This window comes from Falco naumanni, chromosome 9 (assembly GCF_017639655.2).
Source record: "Falco naumanni isolate bFalNau1 chromosome 9, bFalNau1.pat, whole genome shotgun sequence".
In the NCBI taxonomy this organism is placed as follows: domain Eukaryota; kingdom Metazoa; phylum Chordata; class Aves; order Falconiformes; family Falconidae; genus Falco; species Falco naumanni.
In genome coordinates, this window is record NC_054062.1 from 42,616,110 (window position 1) to 42,634,991 (window position 18,882).

The following is an 18,882-nucleotide window of genomic DNA, read 5'->3' on the forward strand; positions in this document are numbered from 1 at the left end:
GAGCAGCTCAGGGACTGACAGATCAGGCTAGGTAGGGATACAGACTTCAGGCACATGCATACTCCTTGCGTGTGTACACAGGTGCAAGCACATGCTCACTTCACACACTGAAATTCAAGTTAGTGTAAGAGGTAATAAGTGAAGACAGCAATAGTCGTGCTGATAAAAAACCTTCTCCTTTAAGAGAAGGCACTAAAGTTAGAACTCTTCAACCACTTTCTAATAATCCATCAGGAAAAGCATCACAGTCATGAATGGGCCAGTGGATGGTTTATGTGATTACACGCTGGATGATGAAGGGGCTTTCATGTTCACATCGGAGTCGGTGGGAGAGGGACATCCAGGTAAGAAACCAGCTCTGGCAAATGTTTAAAAAGAGTAATATTTTCATTTAAAAAGTTGTAAAAGCCTGAATTCATCTACTATTAATCTTATTATGGAAGTTATTTGTAACAGAGCGCTTTTTACTTTATTTCTATTGGACCTTGTCCATATAGACTATAGAACCGCTATACCTAGGGTGCTTCCAGCGGGAGTTTACGTACTTTTGCTGGGTGTGTGTTACACTGAGGAGGGCAGTAGGGTTTATGGTTGCTGCTCCTTTCTTTTCATCTGAATTTCTTTCAGTATTACTGTGGGGACAGTACTATCTCTCTGATAGACTCGGGTTTCACGTATGGATAAGAACGCATAGCTTGCTTCTCAAGTTCCGTATCTTTAGGAGCCTTGTGAAACTGTCCTGCATATATGCTATGCTCTAAAACTGTCACCCACGACAGGAATATCTCTAAGCAGGCTGTTTTAAAGCCTTTAAAAATCAATGGTCCCAGCAGCTGTACATGGCAAAGTTGCTGATTTCCCACCCCCCCATACCATTATCTGATGCAATATATGGAATTGCTTAAGCAAATAGTGGACAGTTATTTGCTAAACTTTCTGTATGGTCAGCAGAGCTTAGTTTGATTTTATTGAAAACAAATGTTCATCCGCCATAAACATGTACCTTATGTCAACAGCAAGTGTCCCCCCAAATGAGGCCAGGGGACAATAGACTGTTTGATGTCCTGAAAAGTGTATTTATTTTTAAAAGCCAATTTGGCATGCTGCACCTTTTGCTATAATAAGGCTTTTTCAGGTCTGTACTTGTGCTATGTGAATAAATCACAAATGGGTGGAATGGCATAGCAGAGAATCAAAAGGTCACAAATGAGAATTTTGTGTCTATAATTCTGATACTCTTCTATAATATTAACTTATTACTGCACATCAAATCCATGGCTGATGCAATTGAGTCCATCTCTGTCAATGTCAAGGCAGCTACATCAGGTTAAGCCAGTTGGGGTTCTTTCTGATGTAACACAATCAGAAAATGACAACCCCATTCGGTCCCTGGGACATAGGTCCCATCTCAGATTTCTATATAATTACATTCAGCGTCTGTAGCGCAGTGTAGTTTCATAGGAAAAATGACATTCTACAATATGGTAGTTTTAAGTGGATGATTGTATTTCCAAAGATGACAGGTCAGAATTTATGGTCCTCTAATCATTATTGTTAATCCCATGGGTCAATAATAGATAAGTCTCAGAGCAGGGGGAGTTCAGCTGAGTCCCCAGGTTTAGCTTTGTCCCTTGGTTTCCTTCCTTTACTGATTCTCTCTTTGTCTTGTTTCCTGTTTTAGAATTTGGCCTATTTTTTACTTCTTCTTCGCATTCCTTTCTTTATCTCCAAAAACTCTATTGGCCCTTAGCAGGCCTTCTTGTAAGCCCCATGAACATTATTTCCATCCTGCGCTGAAGTACTGGGCAGGCCTTTGGGAAAGGATGTTATCACTTGTCAGATTCGTGTGCATCCTCCTGTGGGCTGAGGGTACCAGATCTCTGGGGCGGGGAAATGCGGAGTGGCTGCCTGAGAGGCTTGTTGTAGAGGGAGTGGAAAGCTGGAATTCACTCGGATGTATTCAAGACTGTGATGCTCATACTTTGTTAAGCAGCCTAGGTTTTCACATAGGGTACTGAAACCCCAGATGCTTATGATGAAGGAAAGATGCAGATTTTCCAGGTCAGGGGAGGTCAGATTGACAGTAAGTAACTCTGGGTGCTCCTGCAAATTCTTGTTCCTGAACACAGCCCAGCAATAGGTCTTAATGGTCTCAGCGATAGCTCTGGTTTCTGACAGCAGTGCTCACCCTTACATCCTAGGCAACCCCCCCTTTCCCTGTCTGCGGTTTTACACGAGAGGTGTATATATGCCATTAGGTTTTATCACCTGGGAAAGTCTTGGCTATTTCTTAAAATGGGGCCAAGGCTGTAACTGAGCTTCTGACATTGTCAGTAGCACTAGAATTTTAGGGTGAGATTTGAGTTCCTCTCTTTGCTACCAAGCGGGTAATTTGTGTGTTCTTGATTATTTCTCTTCTGTATGTGATAGTACAGCTTTGCCAGAGGGCATTATGTGAAGTAAAGATCCTGAAGCAGATCTTTGTCTGGTGGAAATGCGAATTGTTCTGATTACGTTAGCTGGGGATTGAATGCTTTAAGGGAGACCTCCTTCTTAATAAACAAAGCAGGAGCGATTACATACGCATTTATTTGGGTATACAGAGAGCAGCCATATACCTGTGCAATGCCTAAGAGTTGTGTATTGCCAAGAAGCCCAGATTACATAGAAGCAAGTGGTAGCTGGCAATAATTAACGTGCAGGTATTGTAGAAGAGTCTGTTTATCCCATCTTCTCAGTCCAAATTCTCCAAAATCACTTGGGTGTGAAATTTGGGACTTCCTTCCAGGTCTTTAATCATGGCATTTAGTGGGGTAAATTCCAAATTCTCTGAAGACTTAACACATGATCTCTTTATTTCAATATAATAAAAGCACGTAGATAGCAGCATGGGGAGAGAAAGTTTGGTATTTTTTTTTTCTTTAGATAGTGTTTTTTTGTCACTGCTCCATTTTGCTTTGTCCAGTAGTGTCTGTCCATGGTGCACAATGGTTTCACTGTGCTTTGAAAGGCATTGTGTGTTTCTCTGACCCACAATGTCTTACAGGTGCCAAACCACTTAGGATTAATTCCTTCTCCTATCTGGTGTGACTTCAGGTGGAATTGCCCGCAAACAGAATGTCATTCAGTTTTCCAGTAAGTATCAAGGAATCTCTTTAAAGGTATAAGAGAAGACATCTGCCAAAACCACCCTCAGATATTTAGATTTTCAACCTTATTAAAAACATATGTTTATCTTCTGGATATTCACGGAAAAAAATCGCAAAAGAAAAAAACCCCAACCGAACAAACAGAAAATGCAGATCTTCCCAGCAAGTTGATGCTTGCATGTCTCATATCTAACATTATATATACTTAACAATATCTAACTTCATATATACTTAACAGTATACATAATACTTCAGCAAACGGTGTATTGAACAAAGAGAACAGATGTACAAGATATTTAAATAGTGTAGTGTTAATATTGAAGTACTACTGTGGTTATCACCTAGCACTCCTCAAGAGTCTTTTAAATAGGAAAAATGTAAACCACCACAATTCAGCTATTCAGGCTTTCTAGTGAAACATTTTTTGGTGGAAAATTTTTTGATGAAGTACTTATGATAAGTATCTGCATTTCTTCACTGTTTTATTTTTTTACCAGAAAACTCAGAATTGCTCAGTTTATCATATTTAGAAAATATAATTTCATATTCTAGTTTTAAATTATTTTTTCTGTTGATATAATTAATGTATCATTGAAAATACTGATTTTTATTTTGATGATCACAGGTTTTTAAGAAAACCAACCTTACCTTTTGAAGTTTTCAGTGGTTATTATATTTACTACCCCATCAAAGCTAGGAGTGTGGTTGTACCTGTTTGTTGTACTTCGAAGGGTGGAGCTTTTTTGAATTAAATTTTCAGTTGTTACTACTGTTCAAAGATTTTTCTCTGTGTGTGTGAGGTGAATCCCTGAAACTGAATTCTTGGGGAGATCCTGAGAACTTGCAGATGTCGTGGCTTGTGTTGGGCTCTTACATAGTCTAGCTTCAACTAACAAACTTACATATAGCTATCTGGAAAACTGTGGAGTTCCTTTGAATTATTGGAGATCACTTTTGTTGTTGAATGCTTCCTTTGCTTCGTAATTTGACAACTGGCCATTTGAGTAGGGTTTCTCATCAGCTCCCCTAGACTCATTCATTCCTTGTATAGTTAGCAAGAGCTGCTTTACGACTAATTGGCATCTCTGCCGTAAGGCTGGGTCTGTGGGATGTTTGGATTTAAAGAATTTGTGGTTATCTAATACTTTCCTGCTCAGTTAAGAAATCCTCAGCGTGGACATCCCTTTTGCAGTATTTGTCCTATTGGATAGTAATTTGCTATATGAAGGTATGCATGAACTGAATTCTTACCTATTACATCTTTTTTTTTTAGACGATAAAGCCTCACTACAAGTTGTCCATTATACTCTCCCCATTTCCAAAAAAGAAGGAATGAAAAAAAGGAAGGAAATAATGGACAAACCTATCTTGTCACATTTAGCAACTAATAAAAGAAATGTGTCGTTTGAGATGAGAAATTCAAAGAACAGAATGAAGGGTGCACAAAGCCTGCTAAGCATTGCTAAAAATAGAATGCCTGGTTTTATTTTACACCAGAGACCTTTACTAATAGGCATGCCTTTAATTTAATGCATTATTCAGCCAATCATTCAGCTAGATTTCTCTTTCCAGGCTGGATAGATATATCTGTGGCTCTATTTGGATCTAGTTGCACTAGAGCTGCTGGGTGTTGCACCAACAACATGAATTGTCAAACTGATTTGTCTCAGCCTATTTTAATCTAAAAGTGTGCTATTGGTATAGCAGATTGAATTATTCTAATTTATTATTTTAATTTATTAAATTCTCACATAGATTTTAAAGACCAGAAGGGACCTTTGATATCTGGTCGTACCTTCATACTCGGGTAATAATATTTCATGCAATAATTCTAAACGTGCTTGTAGATGATGGTTGAAATTCATTCATACCTGTTAAAAAATACCCAATTTTCATCTAGAGGTTTGAAGGAACAAGGAATCCTGCACACCTCGAAATGAATGGTTTCAATGGCTCTCACCTTTTTAAGATTTTCATTTTTGAATCTTTAACTGTGTCTCTAATTTTCAGCTATCAACTGTAGTTACCTTATTGTCCATCAGACAAAACCTTTTCTCTCAGCATATTATTTTTGAGTTCTTAGAGACTGTGATTCCAGTGCCTATAGAGATTTCCTCTGGTAGGTCACCTTTCCTTCAGCCTTTCAAAACTAGATTGAGCTTGATTGATTTCATCTTGTAAGATGAATCTCTTCTGATTTGGGGCCATTCTTGTCAGTCTGCCCTAAGCCTTCCCACTGCTTTGTAATGCCACCTTTGGAACACCACCACCAGAATCTAGCATTTCTGTAGCAGTCTCACTAATGCTATTGTATGGAGATAATTTCTATGGATGACTGTTAATCTGATTCTCTGTCATGATCTTCTTGGAGTAACAGTTTTGTAAGATGAATTCTCCCCTTCTGTAAATGTGGACTGCGCTTTTTGTTCGTGAGTGTTTGCCATGTTATTTCTCTGAGAGGGAAGCAAAAGAGCTGCCTTTCCATCTACCAATATCCTTGAAATTTGGTAGGTACTAATGATACAGTTCATGCAAAAAAACCCAAACCCAAAACCATGAAAGCATCCTGTTAAATCTTCACTTATTGATTTCACTACCTAGTAAGGCTAATGCTTCCTTAAGATATTTCATGAAAATTTTAGTTTATAAATTAATTTCAACCACAGCATGCAAAACCAGCATAAGGTTCTTTGTACCAAGTAGGTGCCATGAGGAGAGATGAGGATGAATTAGGCATATGGAATTGCCTGCACTCTTCTTGAATGTTTTGGAAAGAAGGCATATAATACCCTTGTATGTGCCATATAGGGAACTTAGACAAACATGGGACACTGGCATCTAATGCAGGTGGGACATGCTTCATGTGGAGCAAGGACAGGGATAGAGGTTGTTCCTGGCATAGAAACTCCGGACATTGAAATAAAGACTACCAAGCAGTCCCAGTCACTAGGAGTTTACTGCAGGGCATTGAACCTGCACTAAGAAGGTCATCCTATACCAGTTGCTTTGTTGTCCCATGCAGGTAATAAAAAAATTACATATATTCATTAATATGTTTTGGATTTTCTGCTTGAAAATATATGGCTATATTTCCTTATAAAAATGGAAACTTTGAAGAGAGCAAGCAGAGATGCATTTTGATAACTTCTGCTACCTTTGTCCCCAGTCTTGCTAAACAAGGTTCATTTGGACTTCTAACTGAATTGCAAGAATGGTGTCTGATTCCTGTTTGGTAATAATTGTCCCAATTTAATAATCCATGCACAGCTCTTGCAAGACGGACATTTCCAATGCAGCCTACGTTGGCTAGTTGTCTTTTGTGTTGAAGGGGTTAATATGGGAGGTAAGAGCGTCAGGATCACATTAGTTCTCTAATCTGATTTGTCTCTCTTAGCTAAAGGTACACCATCCTTATGAAAATAAATGAGAAACTAGTTTGACTTGAGGTTTTAAATGTATTAAGTCTCTAATGACATACTGTTACAAAACATTGCTTTCCAACACATGGTGCTGCAAATGGCAAGGCAGGAGATTATTTTGCCACACAGCATGTTGTGGCAACATCTAAACATAGTATGCAATACTACACTTTTTTTGAACAGGAATACAATCAAAATATGAGAAAAAAAATACCATTTTCATGTGGAAGGCATTGTTATGCGTGCTGCCTTTTAGATTAGCTACATTATTTGATAAAGATTCATTATTTATTAGAATGGTAGGAAAAGAAAGAAAGAAAAAGATAAAAGATTATGATGGTAAACCTCAGCTGAAACCTTTGTATATGGGATGTAACTGAAGATAAACTCAAGATTTACCTCAGGCAAACTGCTTGGCGACCCCTTCTTGCTTTCTGCATGTGCTGCTCGCCCCCCTGCCTTAGGCGGGTTGCAGTGAGTATTGAGAGGTTTGCATTGCAGGGTAGTAGGAAGCAGTGAAAAGCAGCAAAGGTGAAACAGGCACTTGACTCTGAGCTGCACATTATCTGTACTAGTTTAAACACTTTCTCAGGTTTTGCCAGCAGTGCTGGTCCGGTGCATTCTAACTTTCTGCTGGGGAGATGGAAGCTGGTGGTGGAATATGACCTTGTTAGAATGCTGCTGATGTGGAGTGTGTGCTGTATTGGCTCGTGGTGTTAGCAAAGGAGAAGGCTGGGAATAAAGCCTCTTAGCCTCTCGGGCCTCTCAGGTAAATCTATGCATAACATACTTGTTTCACACTTAGGTGCAGAAAACTACAGATAAAGTTATAGTCAGTATTAGTTTACACCAGTAAATTAATTCCCCGTTGCATCTACTGACTTTGATTGCAGGATGTTTCATGTTTTTCTACTTAGTTAACTTTAAATACTCCAGTACTAAGCAATAAAAGAATTCCTTGCTGAAATGCCTACCCATTCCAAGAAACACAAACAGTCCATGTTTTGATTTGAGTGCTATGGTTTTGAATCACAACTTTGATGTCTTTCAGATAAAATCTGTGATCAAATCAGCGATGCTGTACTAGACGCCCATCTCAAGCAGGACCCAAATGCCAAGGTTGCTTGTGGTAAGTTCTTTGCTGCTTTGCTTTAGGTCAGCACCCAGTCACCGTTCTTTTTTAATGATGTTTGCAGAGAACATGCTGCTATCATTTGCTAACTCATTTTGCTCTCAAAAAATTAAGTAAGAATTACAGTCTTCAAGTAAAGGAGAGATGAGAAGAAAAGAAGTTTCGATAAAGCCTAAGCAGGCTGTAGAAGGGTAGGATAGTTTATTTTGTGTGTGGACTGAATTTTCATGGGAGAAACAGATTTGGCTTCATTACAGTGGGTTTTTGAAAGAATATTTGAATGTTTTGTTGAAAAGCTCATTTACTGTATTTAATAAGGTATTAATTTTTCAGTCCAAGTGCCCATAACTACTGGTTTGAAAAAAAATTTCTTCAGAAAGAATTGTACCATCAGCTCTCAGGTTTTTAGCCCAGTTCGTGTATTAGGTAACTAAACCCCATCTTCAGATTCTTCCTCCTGGGACTGGAGACAAGTTTTCCAAATAGTTGATCCCTTCTGAGTTTTATTTAGCCTCAGTATCTATCTTAGAGTGATGAAGTGGATTTAGAAATCACGGCTTAGTGCTGTATTTCCCTAAAATCTGTGCATATCGCTGAATCAGGCTCAGTGTTTTGACTTTCCCATTTGTAAATTGGACATATTGGTCTTTTCCTTACCGTCAGGCAGACAGCGGATATGAAAAGAATTTGTTGTAGAAGGAGCTAATAATACTAAAAATATGGGTAGAAAGGACTTACACTGTATATAGCTAGTAGTTCTCTCAAAATCACTATCATCACAAACATAGTTATTTGCCTTAGTGGGCTGGGTTATTCTGCTGTTGTAATCCTGTTTTCATCTCTCATTTCAGAGACAGTATGTAAGACAGGAATGGTGTTGCTCTGTGGTGAGATCACATCTCGTGCTATTGTGGATTATCAACGAGTTGTCCGAGATGCAATTAGACATATTGGCTATGATGACTCAGCTAAAGGTTGGTGGAAAAACTCATGAAATCCTTGAAGGGCAAGTGATAGGCAACTGCAGCCCAAGTCTGGCACCACTTCCATACACGGGCTTTAGCAAGCCTGATAAAAACTGAATATCCTCTGTCAAAGCTGCTTACATGACACTACGTGATACACTTTTTGGCTTTATCCCAGTAAGTAGAAAAACTGAAAGGCACTAGGCAGAATATACTTTGAACTGTAGTATTAGGCCAGGATAGTTAACGGCAACTTGAGCCACAGAACCTACCACTCCTTCAAACCTGCGAGAACTTTAATCTTAGTTATCCATTTGGGAAGCCGATCGATGCATCTGGATGTGAAAGTGAGGGAAGAAGAAACCTAGTTAATTTCGTTGTACCATTATATATTTGTATTGTGGTAGCACCTAGAATTCCCAGGCGTAAAGCGGGTTCTCACTGTGCAAGGTACTCACTTAGCTCTGAACAACTCCTACGCTGAGGAGTCTGCAGTCCAAATCCAGTTTGTGTAACGTACAAATGATAAAAAAAGACACATTAAACTTTCTGGTTTGCCATGTATCTGTTTATACATTACAAATATTCCACTGTTACAGTGAAGTGTATCTTTCAAGAGCATTTGGTTAAAAAAAGTTTTTTCCTGCAGGCCTTTAATTGCTATTGAATTTGCAGGGAAATTGTGGTGGGAGAATATTATAGGAGCACATCTGCAAGTTACGTCTACTGTCACATAACAGCAGTGCTTTCAGAAAATGCTGGCAAATGTAGTAGGTCATAAATCTCCTTCTTATCCTAACTGCCAAAAATTATAAAGGAAGATGCAGCGACCCATAAAAAAACAATTTCTATGCAGAAGTAAAACAAAAAGTTAAAACAAACAATTGCACGCAGAAATAAAATTTTCTTTTCCACATAGCCTACTTGAAAGAGGGTGAAGAGCATTCTCCAAGTGGATCATATGCATATGGATGTGTATGGATGTTGTATTGGCTGAACGTGAGTTTGGTCAGCAGCTGCCAGTAGCTACAGTTCTAGGAAAGGCTGAATTTGGAGAGTAGCAAGTTACTATTAATACACCTAGGAACAGGTAGAAAATTTTGCCACAATCTTCTCTAAGTCTTTCTATTTCTCTTTAAAAGCTTCCTTTTAGTCTTTGAAAGTAATGTAAATAAATTCCCACTTCCAAATATGTTGTGAGACTTGAATCTGTTTTTTTTTTTTCCTCTCTGTCTGTAGCTCTCGCATGAACTCTCATAAGAGGTTTAGGTCTAGATGCTGCTTTACAAATAATATATCAGAGTGCAGAGCCTTCAGCTGCTCTAAACATCAGCGCCTAGGAATTTATGTAGAGGTTTTTAATACTATTTATTTGGGAGAGGCTCATTATTTACTTTCTTTTAGAGACTACTTTTCCGCAGTTAACAATTCATAATCTGAATTGGCTTGGCACAGGGTACCAGTGCAAGAGAAAACAAGCAGTAACAAGCAATAAAGGCAATCCTGTATACCCCACCTCCTCCCAGAAAAGGTTTCAAGTGTTGTATTGACAAGAAAAACCAACCCAAACCCAACAACCTAAAAATAATTTGTTTTGAGTTCTGAATGCAGTACCCTTCAGAATGAAAATTTTGTCATATGGTTCCATGTTACTTAATTGTGACAGAAAAAGCTAATTTACCGCTATTCTTTTCTCCAAATAGGCTTTGACTACAAGACTTGTAATGTTTTAGTGGCACTCGAACAGCAGTCACCTGATATTGCCCAGGGTGTTCATCTACACAGGAATGAAGAGGATGTTGGTGCTGGAGATCAGGTAGACCTAACCACATCAAAAACATCAAAGCTGTCTGAATGGAAAAAGTTTATCCCATTTTATTGCCCTATTTTCTAAATCCAAACCCATGTGAAGAGTTCCATGTTTCCATCTTGGCTACCCCAGAATAGCGAACATATTTTTTATTAAAACAGTTAGAAATCCATAGAGGACAGACTTTTGCCCGGTGTTTGTCATAGCACTCCATGCAAGTCAGGAATGCTCTGTCAGTTTGTAGTAGCCGAGGATGTGTCCTTTAGAACTTAGCAAGTCTTTTGCATATGTATTTCATGTTTCTGTTGAGTAGCTTTAGATTCATTAGAACATTCATCTTGCAGCCAGGCTTGTCCTGTAAGATGGAATAAACAAAGGATTTTTTCACTTTCACTGAGCACTTGAGATTTTACACAGCAAAAAATTAGGCGCTGTTTCAACTGTCTTCAGCATTAGTACAATGAAGGCAAATACACCAGAGTACTTTTCATTCTCATTTATTTCCCAGAGGCAGCTATTGTAATAGGTGTTCCACATAATTAAGACTGTCCAAGCTGCATTTCTATGAGCTAAATAACACATGTAGATAATTATGGTATGTTCCCAAGAGAAAGATGCTACCATAAAAACTCCATAATCTGACTGATGCCAATATGAGTGAGTTTAACATTTACTGTTGTTGTCATTAGTAGTAATATCTAGTTTACAACAATACTGTCGAGAATCATAAGTGGAGATATCAGAGTCTAGGAGCCAAGCTAATATTGTTCAAAAAGCCCTTGAGGACTAAATTAAAATGCTTTTATGCTGTCATGGGGACATAATACTACGTAAGATGAAAAGATATCTGACTTTATTTGGCATTTTGATGGCCTCAAAAGTATCAAATGGTATCAAAGTACCTTCCTGTCTTTTTTTTTTTTTTTTTTTAATCACAACATACAGTGGATGAGGAGAAAGAAAATGCTGCTAACGCTATTTAACAAATGATAATCTGGTGCAGGGAACATGGCTGAAAAGCAGTAGAAGCTGTGACTAGAAGCATGTGGCATTGAAAATCTGAGGCAGGTGCCTTAAACTGTTGAATGGTATGTCCTTCATGGAGCATTCACATCCCATTCCCCTGAAATTTCAGATGCCAGTTGCAGTATAAGTGTGTCTGTACTTGTACATAAAAGCCTCTACAGTGGTTCCAGGCTAATTATAACACCTTTCCCATGACAGAATAGTCCTGAAATTTTTTTGTTCCAACAGGTTGAAAGGGTTTTTTTATGAAAGAACCAGATTTTTTCACAGAAACTTCTCCATTTTTGTCCAGGTTTCCAGCTCAACGTGTAAACCTTCAGGCTTTCAGTGAAAAATTCTAGGAATGTGGTTTGTTTCTCATTACACCGTAACATGTTGGAGCCTGATCTGAGTTTAGGCTTCTTGCACTGCAATGTAAGACAGTAAAAAATAAACCTGAGGGTACTGTTTACTCTTTGCTTCAGATGAAATCTCGCCGCCTTTGGTTGTAGTGCTTTCAACAGTGATTGAAGTATGTCTTCTCCTCCTGTAGGGTTTGATGTTTGGTTATGCAACAGATGAGACAGAAGAATGTATGCCTCTAACAATTATTCTTGCTCATAAACTGAATGCCAGGTTAGCAGAGCTGAGGCGTAATGGAGAACTTCCTTGGCTGAGGCCTGACTCTAAGACACAGGTAAATACTGCTATGGATAGTCCAAATAGTTGAAAGCTAACACTCTTCCTTTCCATAAATCTTAAGTATATTTAAAAACAGCAATTGATGTTGTTCAGAGTATCAGAATAACGTACAAGTAGCAGATAACACATTTCCACTGCTTGTGATACTGTCTCCTTGAGTGTTGGTAGGTGGTTAACCTGTATCAGAGTGCTAGGAGCACTGAACCACCTACTGGTGAAGAAACATTTAACCCTTCAGACCTAAATGGTCTGTTTTCATTGAAAAAGTGACAGGAGATCCAAAGGGTTTTTTTTATACGTAGGGATTTGGGTTGGCCTTTTTGAAGATATGCTGAGAACATAAATTTCTGAGGCTTGGGAGTTTCACTGGAAATCCCAACCAAAAGACAACATTTTGGACAATTACATAGAAAATCAGATTGTCCATATTGAGTCTTTTTATTTTTTTTTTCTCAGCACAGCAAAAATGAAGAATGAGAAAATAGGCTTCATTTCTCATACCTTGGCAACAATGCGCGCAGTAATTGTTGTAATGTCAGCATTGACATTTTGCTATAAATTTCCTCTTAGAATAGCACAGCACGACATTTGATGTAGACCAGTAATAAGTTTTATAGCAACTTTGTTCTTTTTCTTCCTCCTTCTCCTGGTTCTATCCAGGTCACAGTTCAGTACATCCAGGAGAATGGAGCAGTCATCCCAGTGCGTGTTCATACCATTGTGATATCTGTGCAGCATGATGAAACCATTTCGCTGGAGAATATGCGCAGGACCCTGAAGGATCGCGTGATCCAAGCTGTTGTCCCTGCAAAATACTTGGATGAGAAAACTATTTATCACCTTCAGCCTAGTGGGCGTTTTGTTATTGGAGGGCCTCAGGTTTGTGTTGTATTATTTTGGGGCTTTTATCAGCTTGCCTTTGTCATTGGGTGTTTGTCTTTAAAGAAATGTTCAGCTCTTTGGCATGTCTGTCCTAGGGTGTAAGAAGCAAGCTGCCTAGTGCAGTTATGTATAGATATAGATATAAAACTGCAGTTATGTATGGGAGAAGCACCCAGGTTTTCATGTGCTGTATGCCAAAGTAACCTTTGAGGCATGGTTATGTCATGCATCCTGTCACTAGGCAGGCAAGTTGAGCTGAAGCTTCCATTGCATGTGGAATGTACAGCCCAGCCCTGGCTTTCCTCACACCCTCAAGCCCAGCACCAAGTGAGACACGCAGACCTTTCTCATGGAGAGCGGTCCTTGCAGAGATATGGCCAAGAGACACTTCTTTTACAGTGAACCTGGTTTTCAGATCTGTAGTCTCACGTTCCGCCTGGTGCCGGTGAGAGCTGAAGATGCTGGTCTGCTCTGATAGGCTTCTCCTGGTGGGAAAATAAATGTTGCTTTTGCTTTATCTAGGCAATACAGAAGCTGGGATATATAATTTGATCCTGCACTCAACAGAAGTCAGGCAGAACTTCCACGCTCTGCAGGAGCAGGACTTTTGAGATTTAGTTTTCAAAAAAAAATTCATCTTTCCCAATGTTTTAGTCTTCAGTTCCCTTCAGAACTATCACAGCAAAGTTTCAAAGCTCCTTCCTGAAATTAGGTCCAGTTCATTTACTGGAATTTGCCAGAATTATTTCGAAGGTGCTGTGACTTTTTTACATTAGTGCAGTGGAACAAGTTGGAAGGTGTTGAGATCAATCGTTATAATAATGATTACATAAAAAAATGTGGTTTTGTGTAGTTGGTAGTTGAATTGGTTGCATTGCTGTAATTTTGTGTATCATTGACATCCTAGACTATGGACAATGGAGAGGCAAACTTGAACTGTAACTTTGGAGCAAGTGAACCAATGCAGCCATCATAGCTACTTACAAAAAGGCTACAAATATGAAAACTTTCAGGTGTGCACTGATTTGCACCCATTTAAAAATGTAATGTAATTATGTTTGGTAAGCCAGCCGGGAATACCTTTTCTACACTTGTGGTGGAACTGTATTGCTTGTGTTTGCACATGCAAACACAGGCACATTGCAGTGTCTGCTTGCAGCTTTTTAAACCTGGGATAAGTTTACTTAGTATGGGTCAATCTCCCTGTGTGTCCATGGCCTTACAACTGCTATCATCACTTACGCAATTTACAATAGCATTGCAGCAACCAGAAAATAACTATTTCTTTCCTTGTCTTTTACATCTTGAACTTTCTGATTTCTTTTCATGAGAGTATTACTCAGTTTTATTTTTAACAATTCTAGCTGTAGAAGGCTGTCTTAATCACCAGTTCAGTTCACCTAAGGGAGACATGTGTATTTAGCTTGGGATTTTCACCTTACATTTTTGATCTTGGTGGTACCTTGAATTCTGGCTGTGGCAAAATTAGTCATTTTGCTGCTGTCACCATTTTCCCAACAGCAACACCCGCTGGTATTGTGAGAACATTACAGTCATTGCAAAACTGACTTCCACACACTTTACAAATGTATTTGTGCTCTTTCAGCACCTTTAAAGTGGGATGGGGGTGGGGTTGGGGGGTTGGGTTTTTTTCCTTTCACCTGTCCATTTCTCTTCCTCCCATTCAGTTCTGCAGTTCTGTTAGCACACCAGGTGTCCTTAGTGCAACTGTCTGTGCTATCACAAATTAAGGTTTGCGAGAATCCCAGGAGGACAGGATCCTTTAGGCAAGGTCAGCTATCTGCCATTCAGGCTTACACCTCACTGCTTTCTTAGCAGATTGGAACAAACAGTGCCAAAGGTTTTCTTCTGTGTATGTGCACAGTCTTTCTAAGAAAAACTTTGACTCCTCACTTGTGTTTGCCATGCAAACATTCCAGCAGTTGAATTTTACTGACATGATATTCTGTAGACAAAGAATTCCAAACTTGCCTGCACAGGTGGAGACTGAATTTCAAATTTGACTTGTTTCCATTTACATCAGAAAGCTTAAGCATTTAGTAAATTGAGGGGTCAGACAGTTAACCAGGTAGTGATCATCTAACCAAGATAAAATGAAAATATCAAGTACTTGTGAGAAGCAATCAGGATAGCTGTGTGGCAGTTAGAAGGTTATCTGCATCCTTTATTTAATATTTTAGAATATTCGCCTCTAAGTATCTGTTCTTAGAAAGAAATAATCCTTCTTTCCCAATTACGTATAATTGCCTACTACTCCATACCTGTTTGGTATAGTTTAAATTAGACTATAAATATTTTGGAGTTGAAAATGTGTTTTTTAGGACATATTTGCATGACAGTCTCTGTAATGGTATTGTACGGGAAGTGTTGGGTGCCAGCCTCCGTGTAATGGTGTACATAAGGTAGCACTGACATACCTTTCAATAATAAATACAAAAAGACATCTGCTGTTTAATAGTCACACAACTTCTGATTTTGGCCAAAAGATGTCAAAGCCTGATTTTATTTATTTCTTTTTCTAACAGTGTAAAATCTCTCAGTGGTCCCTCTATAGCACATAGCTTGTTGGCAATATTCTGTATTCAGTTTGGTCGTGGTAGATAGGTCACTTCAAAGCCAAAGTTGCCATATTGCCTGGAACATTGACTTTTGAAACAGACAGCATGCTCTGGCTATCTGAGTGTAAGCCTGTTTGCTTGATTACCAAACACAGTTTGTGAATGGCTTGTTTTACAAATCTGGCTTTAAAGAACATTTATAGCCACTGTTGTAGCTCAGTGAGACAAGTTCATTCCTTCCACTACCTCACATCAATCCTATGTGATGAACTTACATGTTGTTGTAGTCTTCAGGAGGAGGCATAGCCTTGCACGAGACTTGTAATAAGATGGATTGCAAAACCAGACAAATTCTTTTACTGATTCAGGGTGATGCTGGTGTTACTGGTCGAAAGATCATTGTGGATACCTACGGTGGCTGGGGAGCCCATGGAGGAGGTGCCTTTTCTGGCAAAGACTATACGAAGGTCGACCGATCAGCTGCGTACGCGGCCCGTTGGGTGGCCAAGTCTCTTGTGAAAGCTGGGCTCTGTCGCCGCGTTCTGGTGCAGGTATGGTTTGCTATGAATATGGCTTGTCTCAGAAAGGTTTTTCCTTTTCAGCTTTGAATACACATCATACAAGACATTGTAGTAGAAGCAGTCTTGTGATGGCTTGGGGTGGAAGGAAGGAAGGAAGACCTTGATGTGCTTGGTTCAAGGCCACTGCAATATCACTAATAGCCTATCAGCTTCTTGAAGGTGGAAATTTTCATTTAGCTTTCATTTTATGGTCTGTTTTTCTGGACTTTTAGTGAGCCCTCAACCCTGTGACGCGTACTGTCACGGAAATGATCATGGGATGATTGGTTGACAGGGAAGAAAGTTATCCTGAGACCTCAGCATTTTCCAAGTTTTCTCTTTTTTCTAGAAATACAGATTGAGCAAGTATGGAAGTGGAGGAGAGGCCTTAGTTTTCCTGAAACGATTCATGAATGAATGCTTTCTTCTTTGGCGTACTGTTGCCCTTTGAGGTGTGGTGTTTATTTGCTAACGATGGTGGGTTTTTTGCCATAGGTTTCTTATGCCATTGGGGTTGCTCATCCACTGTCCATTTCACTGTTCACTTACGGAACTTCCCAAAAAACAGAGAAAGAGCTGCTGGACATTGTGCACAAAAACTTTGATCTTCGGCCTGGAGTCATTGTCAGGTACAGAAACACATAAAAAGGAAAACATCTTGGTGATGACATCCTAGAAACGGTTTCTTACAAAGCCATTAGATGTTACAATGTAAGAGTCAGCCTCTTGAACTGACATGAGATTGTTCCATGCAGTACAAGAGACTTTCCCTCATTCTGTCATTCTGTCAGACTTCACCGTTGATACTTTTTACAGATCTACCAGTGTGCCATATCTTTTAGTATAACAAATGTACTTTTCAAGTTTCATATGAAGCATATACTTTCAACATTTGGCCTTATATAGTATGTGGAATTCAAATAAAATAAAACAACTTTTATATTCCAAGAATTTTAAGTTATTTTGCTGTGAAAAAAAGATATGTTTTGTTTTACAAAAGGAATTGAAGGTTATTTCATCTTCTCCTGTAGCCCTAAAGTACTTCACATTTAAGTTTTGTTGTCATTTTTATGGTTCTCCATTGGAGATGTTCGCTGGTATGCTTATATATCCAGAATATGCTTGCTTAAGTAAGGATGTGAAATAGGTATCAGTGTCAGGATTTTAATGTAATTATCATGAAATATCTCAATGTGAATAATTTTCTCTTCTTTTTATTACACACACAGGGATTTGGACCTAAAAAAGCCCATTTACCAGAAGACTGCATGTTATGGTCACTTTGGAAGAAATGAATTCTCATGGGAGGTGCCTAAAAAACTTGTGTTTTGACACTAGCAGTCACCCTTTAAAAACAAGAAGGAAGAGAAGTCCATTAATGATGAGGATACTTCCAAAAATAAAATCTGACAGCTTTGTATTCAAGGAAAGGAATTTTAGATTTTAAATGGAAGGAAAGAAAAGGATATTTTCTTGGAAATTGATTTTTTTTTTTAACCCTCAGTGTCTTTCGTCATCTACGATATAAAGGACAGAGTCTGTTTTTTTAATCAGCGTAAGAAAACAAAATACAGTTTACTTTTTATTGCTGCTGTTGGTTCTTTTTATAAAGGTGAAGTATGACTCAGGTACGCAAACCAGTGGCTGAACCTCAAACCTTTCATGGGCAAAAGCAAAGACAACTTTCCCAACTCTGACTAAAGATCAGCAGATCTCTTGCTTCTAATCAGACAACAGGAAATTCTGGGGTCCAATTTCCTTACTGGAGTTAGCATTGCATACAGCTGGGGGTTGCTTTGAGGGGAGAAGGCTGAACACCACATAACTGTATCTCAGCCTCTTTTATAGAAGATGTTAACATATATGTAATATTTAAATCACCTTCACTGCGTATGTGCTGTTACTGTTGTGTTTCAATTACCTGTGGTTTTGAAACATAAGTGTTCCCCCATAAAACAACAATCACAGAATAAAAAGCTATTTCCTACCATGTATGTAAAGGTGCCTCTTTTTCTAGTTGGTTTTTGATGTTGTAGGAAAACGGTCCATCTGAACTCAGCCTTTTATACTCTTGTAGGATTTTAGTTTACCAACATAACTGAATTTTATTAGATTTTGGAATTGTGATCTGAATTTATCTTTCACTACATGTGATTGTTATTTAGTCCTTGTGTGTAATAGAAACTTGGTGAAAAGCATTCTCTCAAAATTTTTGCTGCCAAGTGTTAGGTTTATTGCATGGCTTTCTAGGTTTGGTGTAGTTTTGGAATAAAATAAAGAGCATAGAAGTAACTACCATGTCTACCTTGGCCTCAGCAAGGCTTGTGACGCGGTCTGCCATACCACGGCTGCGGGTGAGCTCAGGGAGCGCGGGTCAGATGAGCGGGCGGTGAGGTGGGCCGAGGACTGGCCGGAGGGCAGAGCTCAGGGGCTGTGGTCAGCGGCGCAGGGCCCAGCTGGAGGCCTGTAGCTCCGGTGCTGCCAGGGTCAGCGCTGGGCCCAGTCCTGTTCCACTTCTCCACCGGTGCCCTGGGCGAGGGGCAGAGGGTGCCCCAGCAAGGCTGAGGGGCCGGGCGGGGGGAGCGGCGGGTGCACCCGAAGGCTGCGCGGCCGTTCAGCGAGACTGGGCCGGCTGGAGAGCTGGGTGTGGAGGGACCGATGGAGTTCCACCAAGGCAAG

At 39.3% G+C, this 18,882-nt stretch overlaps 1 protein-coding gene across 2 annotated transcripts; it reads left to right on the top strand.

Moving 5' to 3' along the window:
* Positions 1 to 28: 28 nt before the first annotated feature.
* MAT1A (methionine adenosyltransferase 1A) lies at positions 29 to 18,190 on the top strand. 2 transcript variants are annotated; one of them, XM_040606541.1, is made up of 10 exons: positions 29 to 344; positions 3,097 to 3,135; positions 7,620 to 7,697; positions 8,552 to 8,674; positions 10,369 to 10,481; positions 12,034 to 12,177; positions 12,843 to 13,061; positions 16,012 to 16,194; positions 16,699 to 16,832; positions 17,433 to 18,190. In XM_040606541.1, the coding sequence occupies exons 1-10, from the start codon at positions 251 to 253 to the stop codon at positions 17,533 to 17,535; spliced, it is 1,230 nt and encodes a 409-aa protein (XP_040462475.1). In that variant the 5' UTR covers positions 29 to 250; the 3' UTR covers positions 17,536 to 18,190. The 2 variants fall into 2 exon arrangements, with proteins under 2 accessions (XP_040462475.1, XP_040462477.1); XM_040606543.1 differs by lacking the exon at positions 3,097 to 3,135 and having other exon boundaries at positions 30 to 344.
* Positions 18,191 to 18,882: the final 692 nt, after the last annotated feature.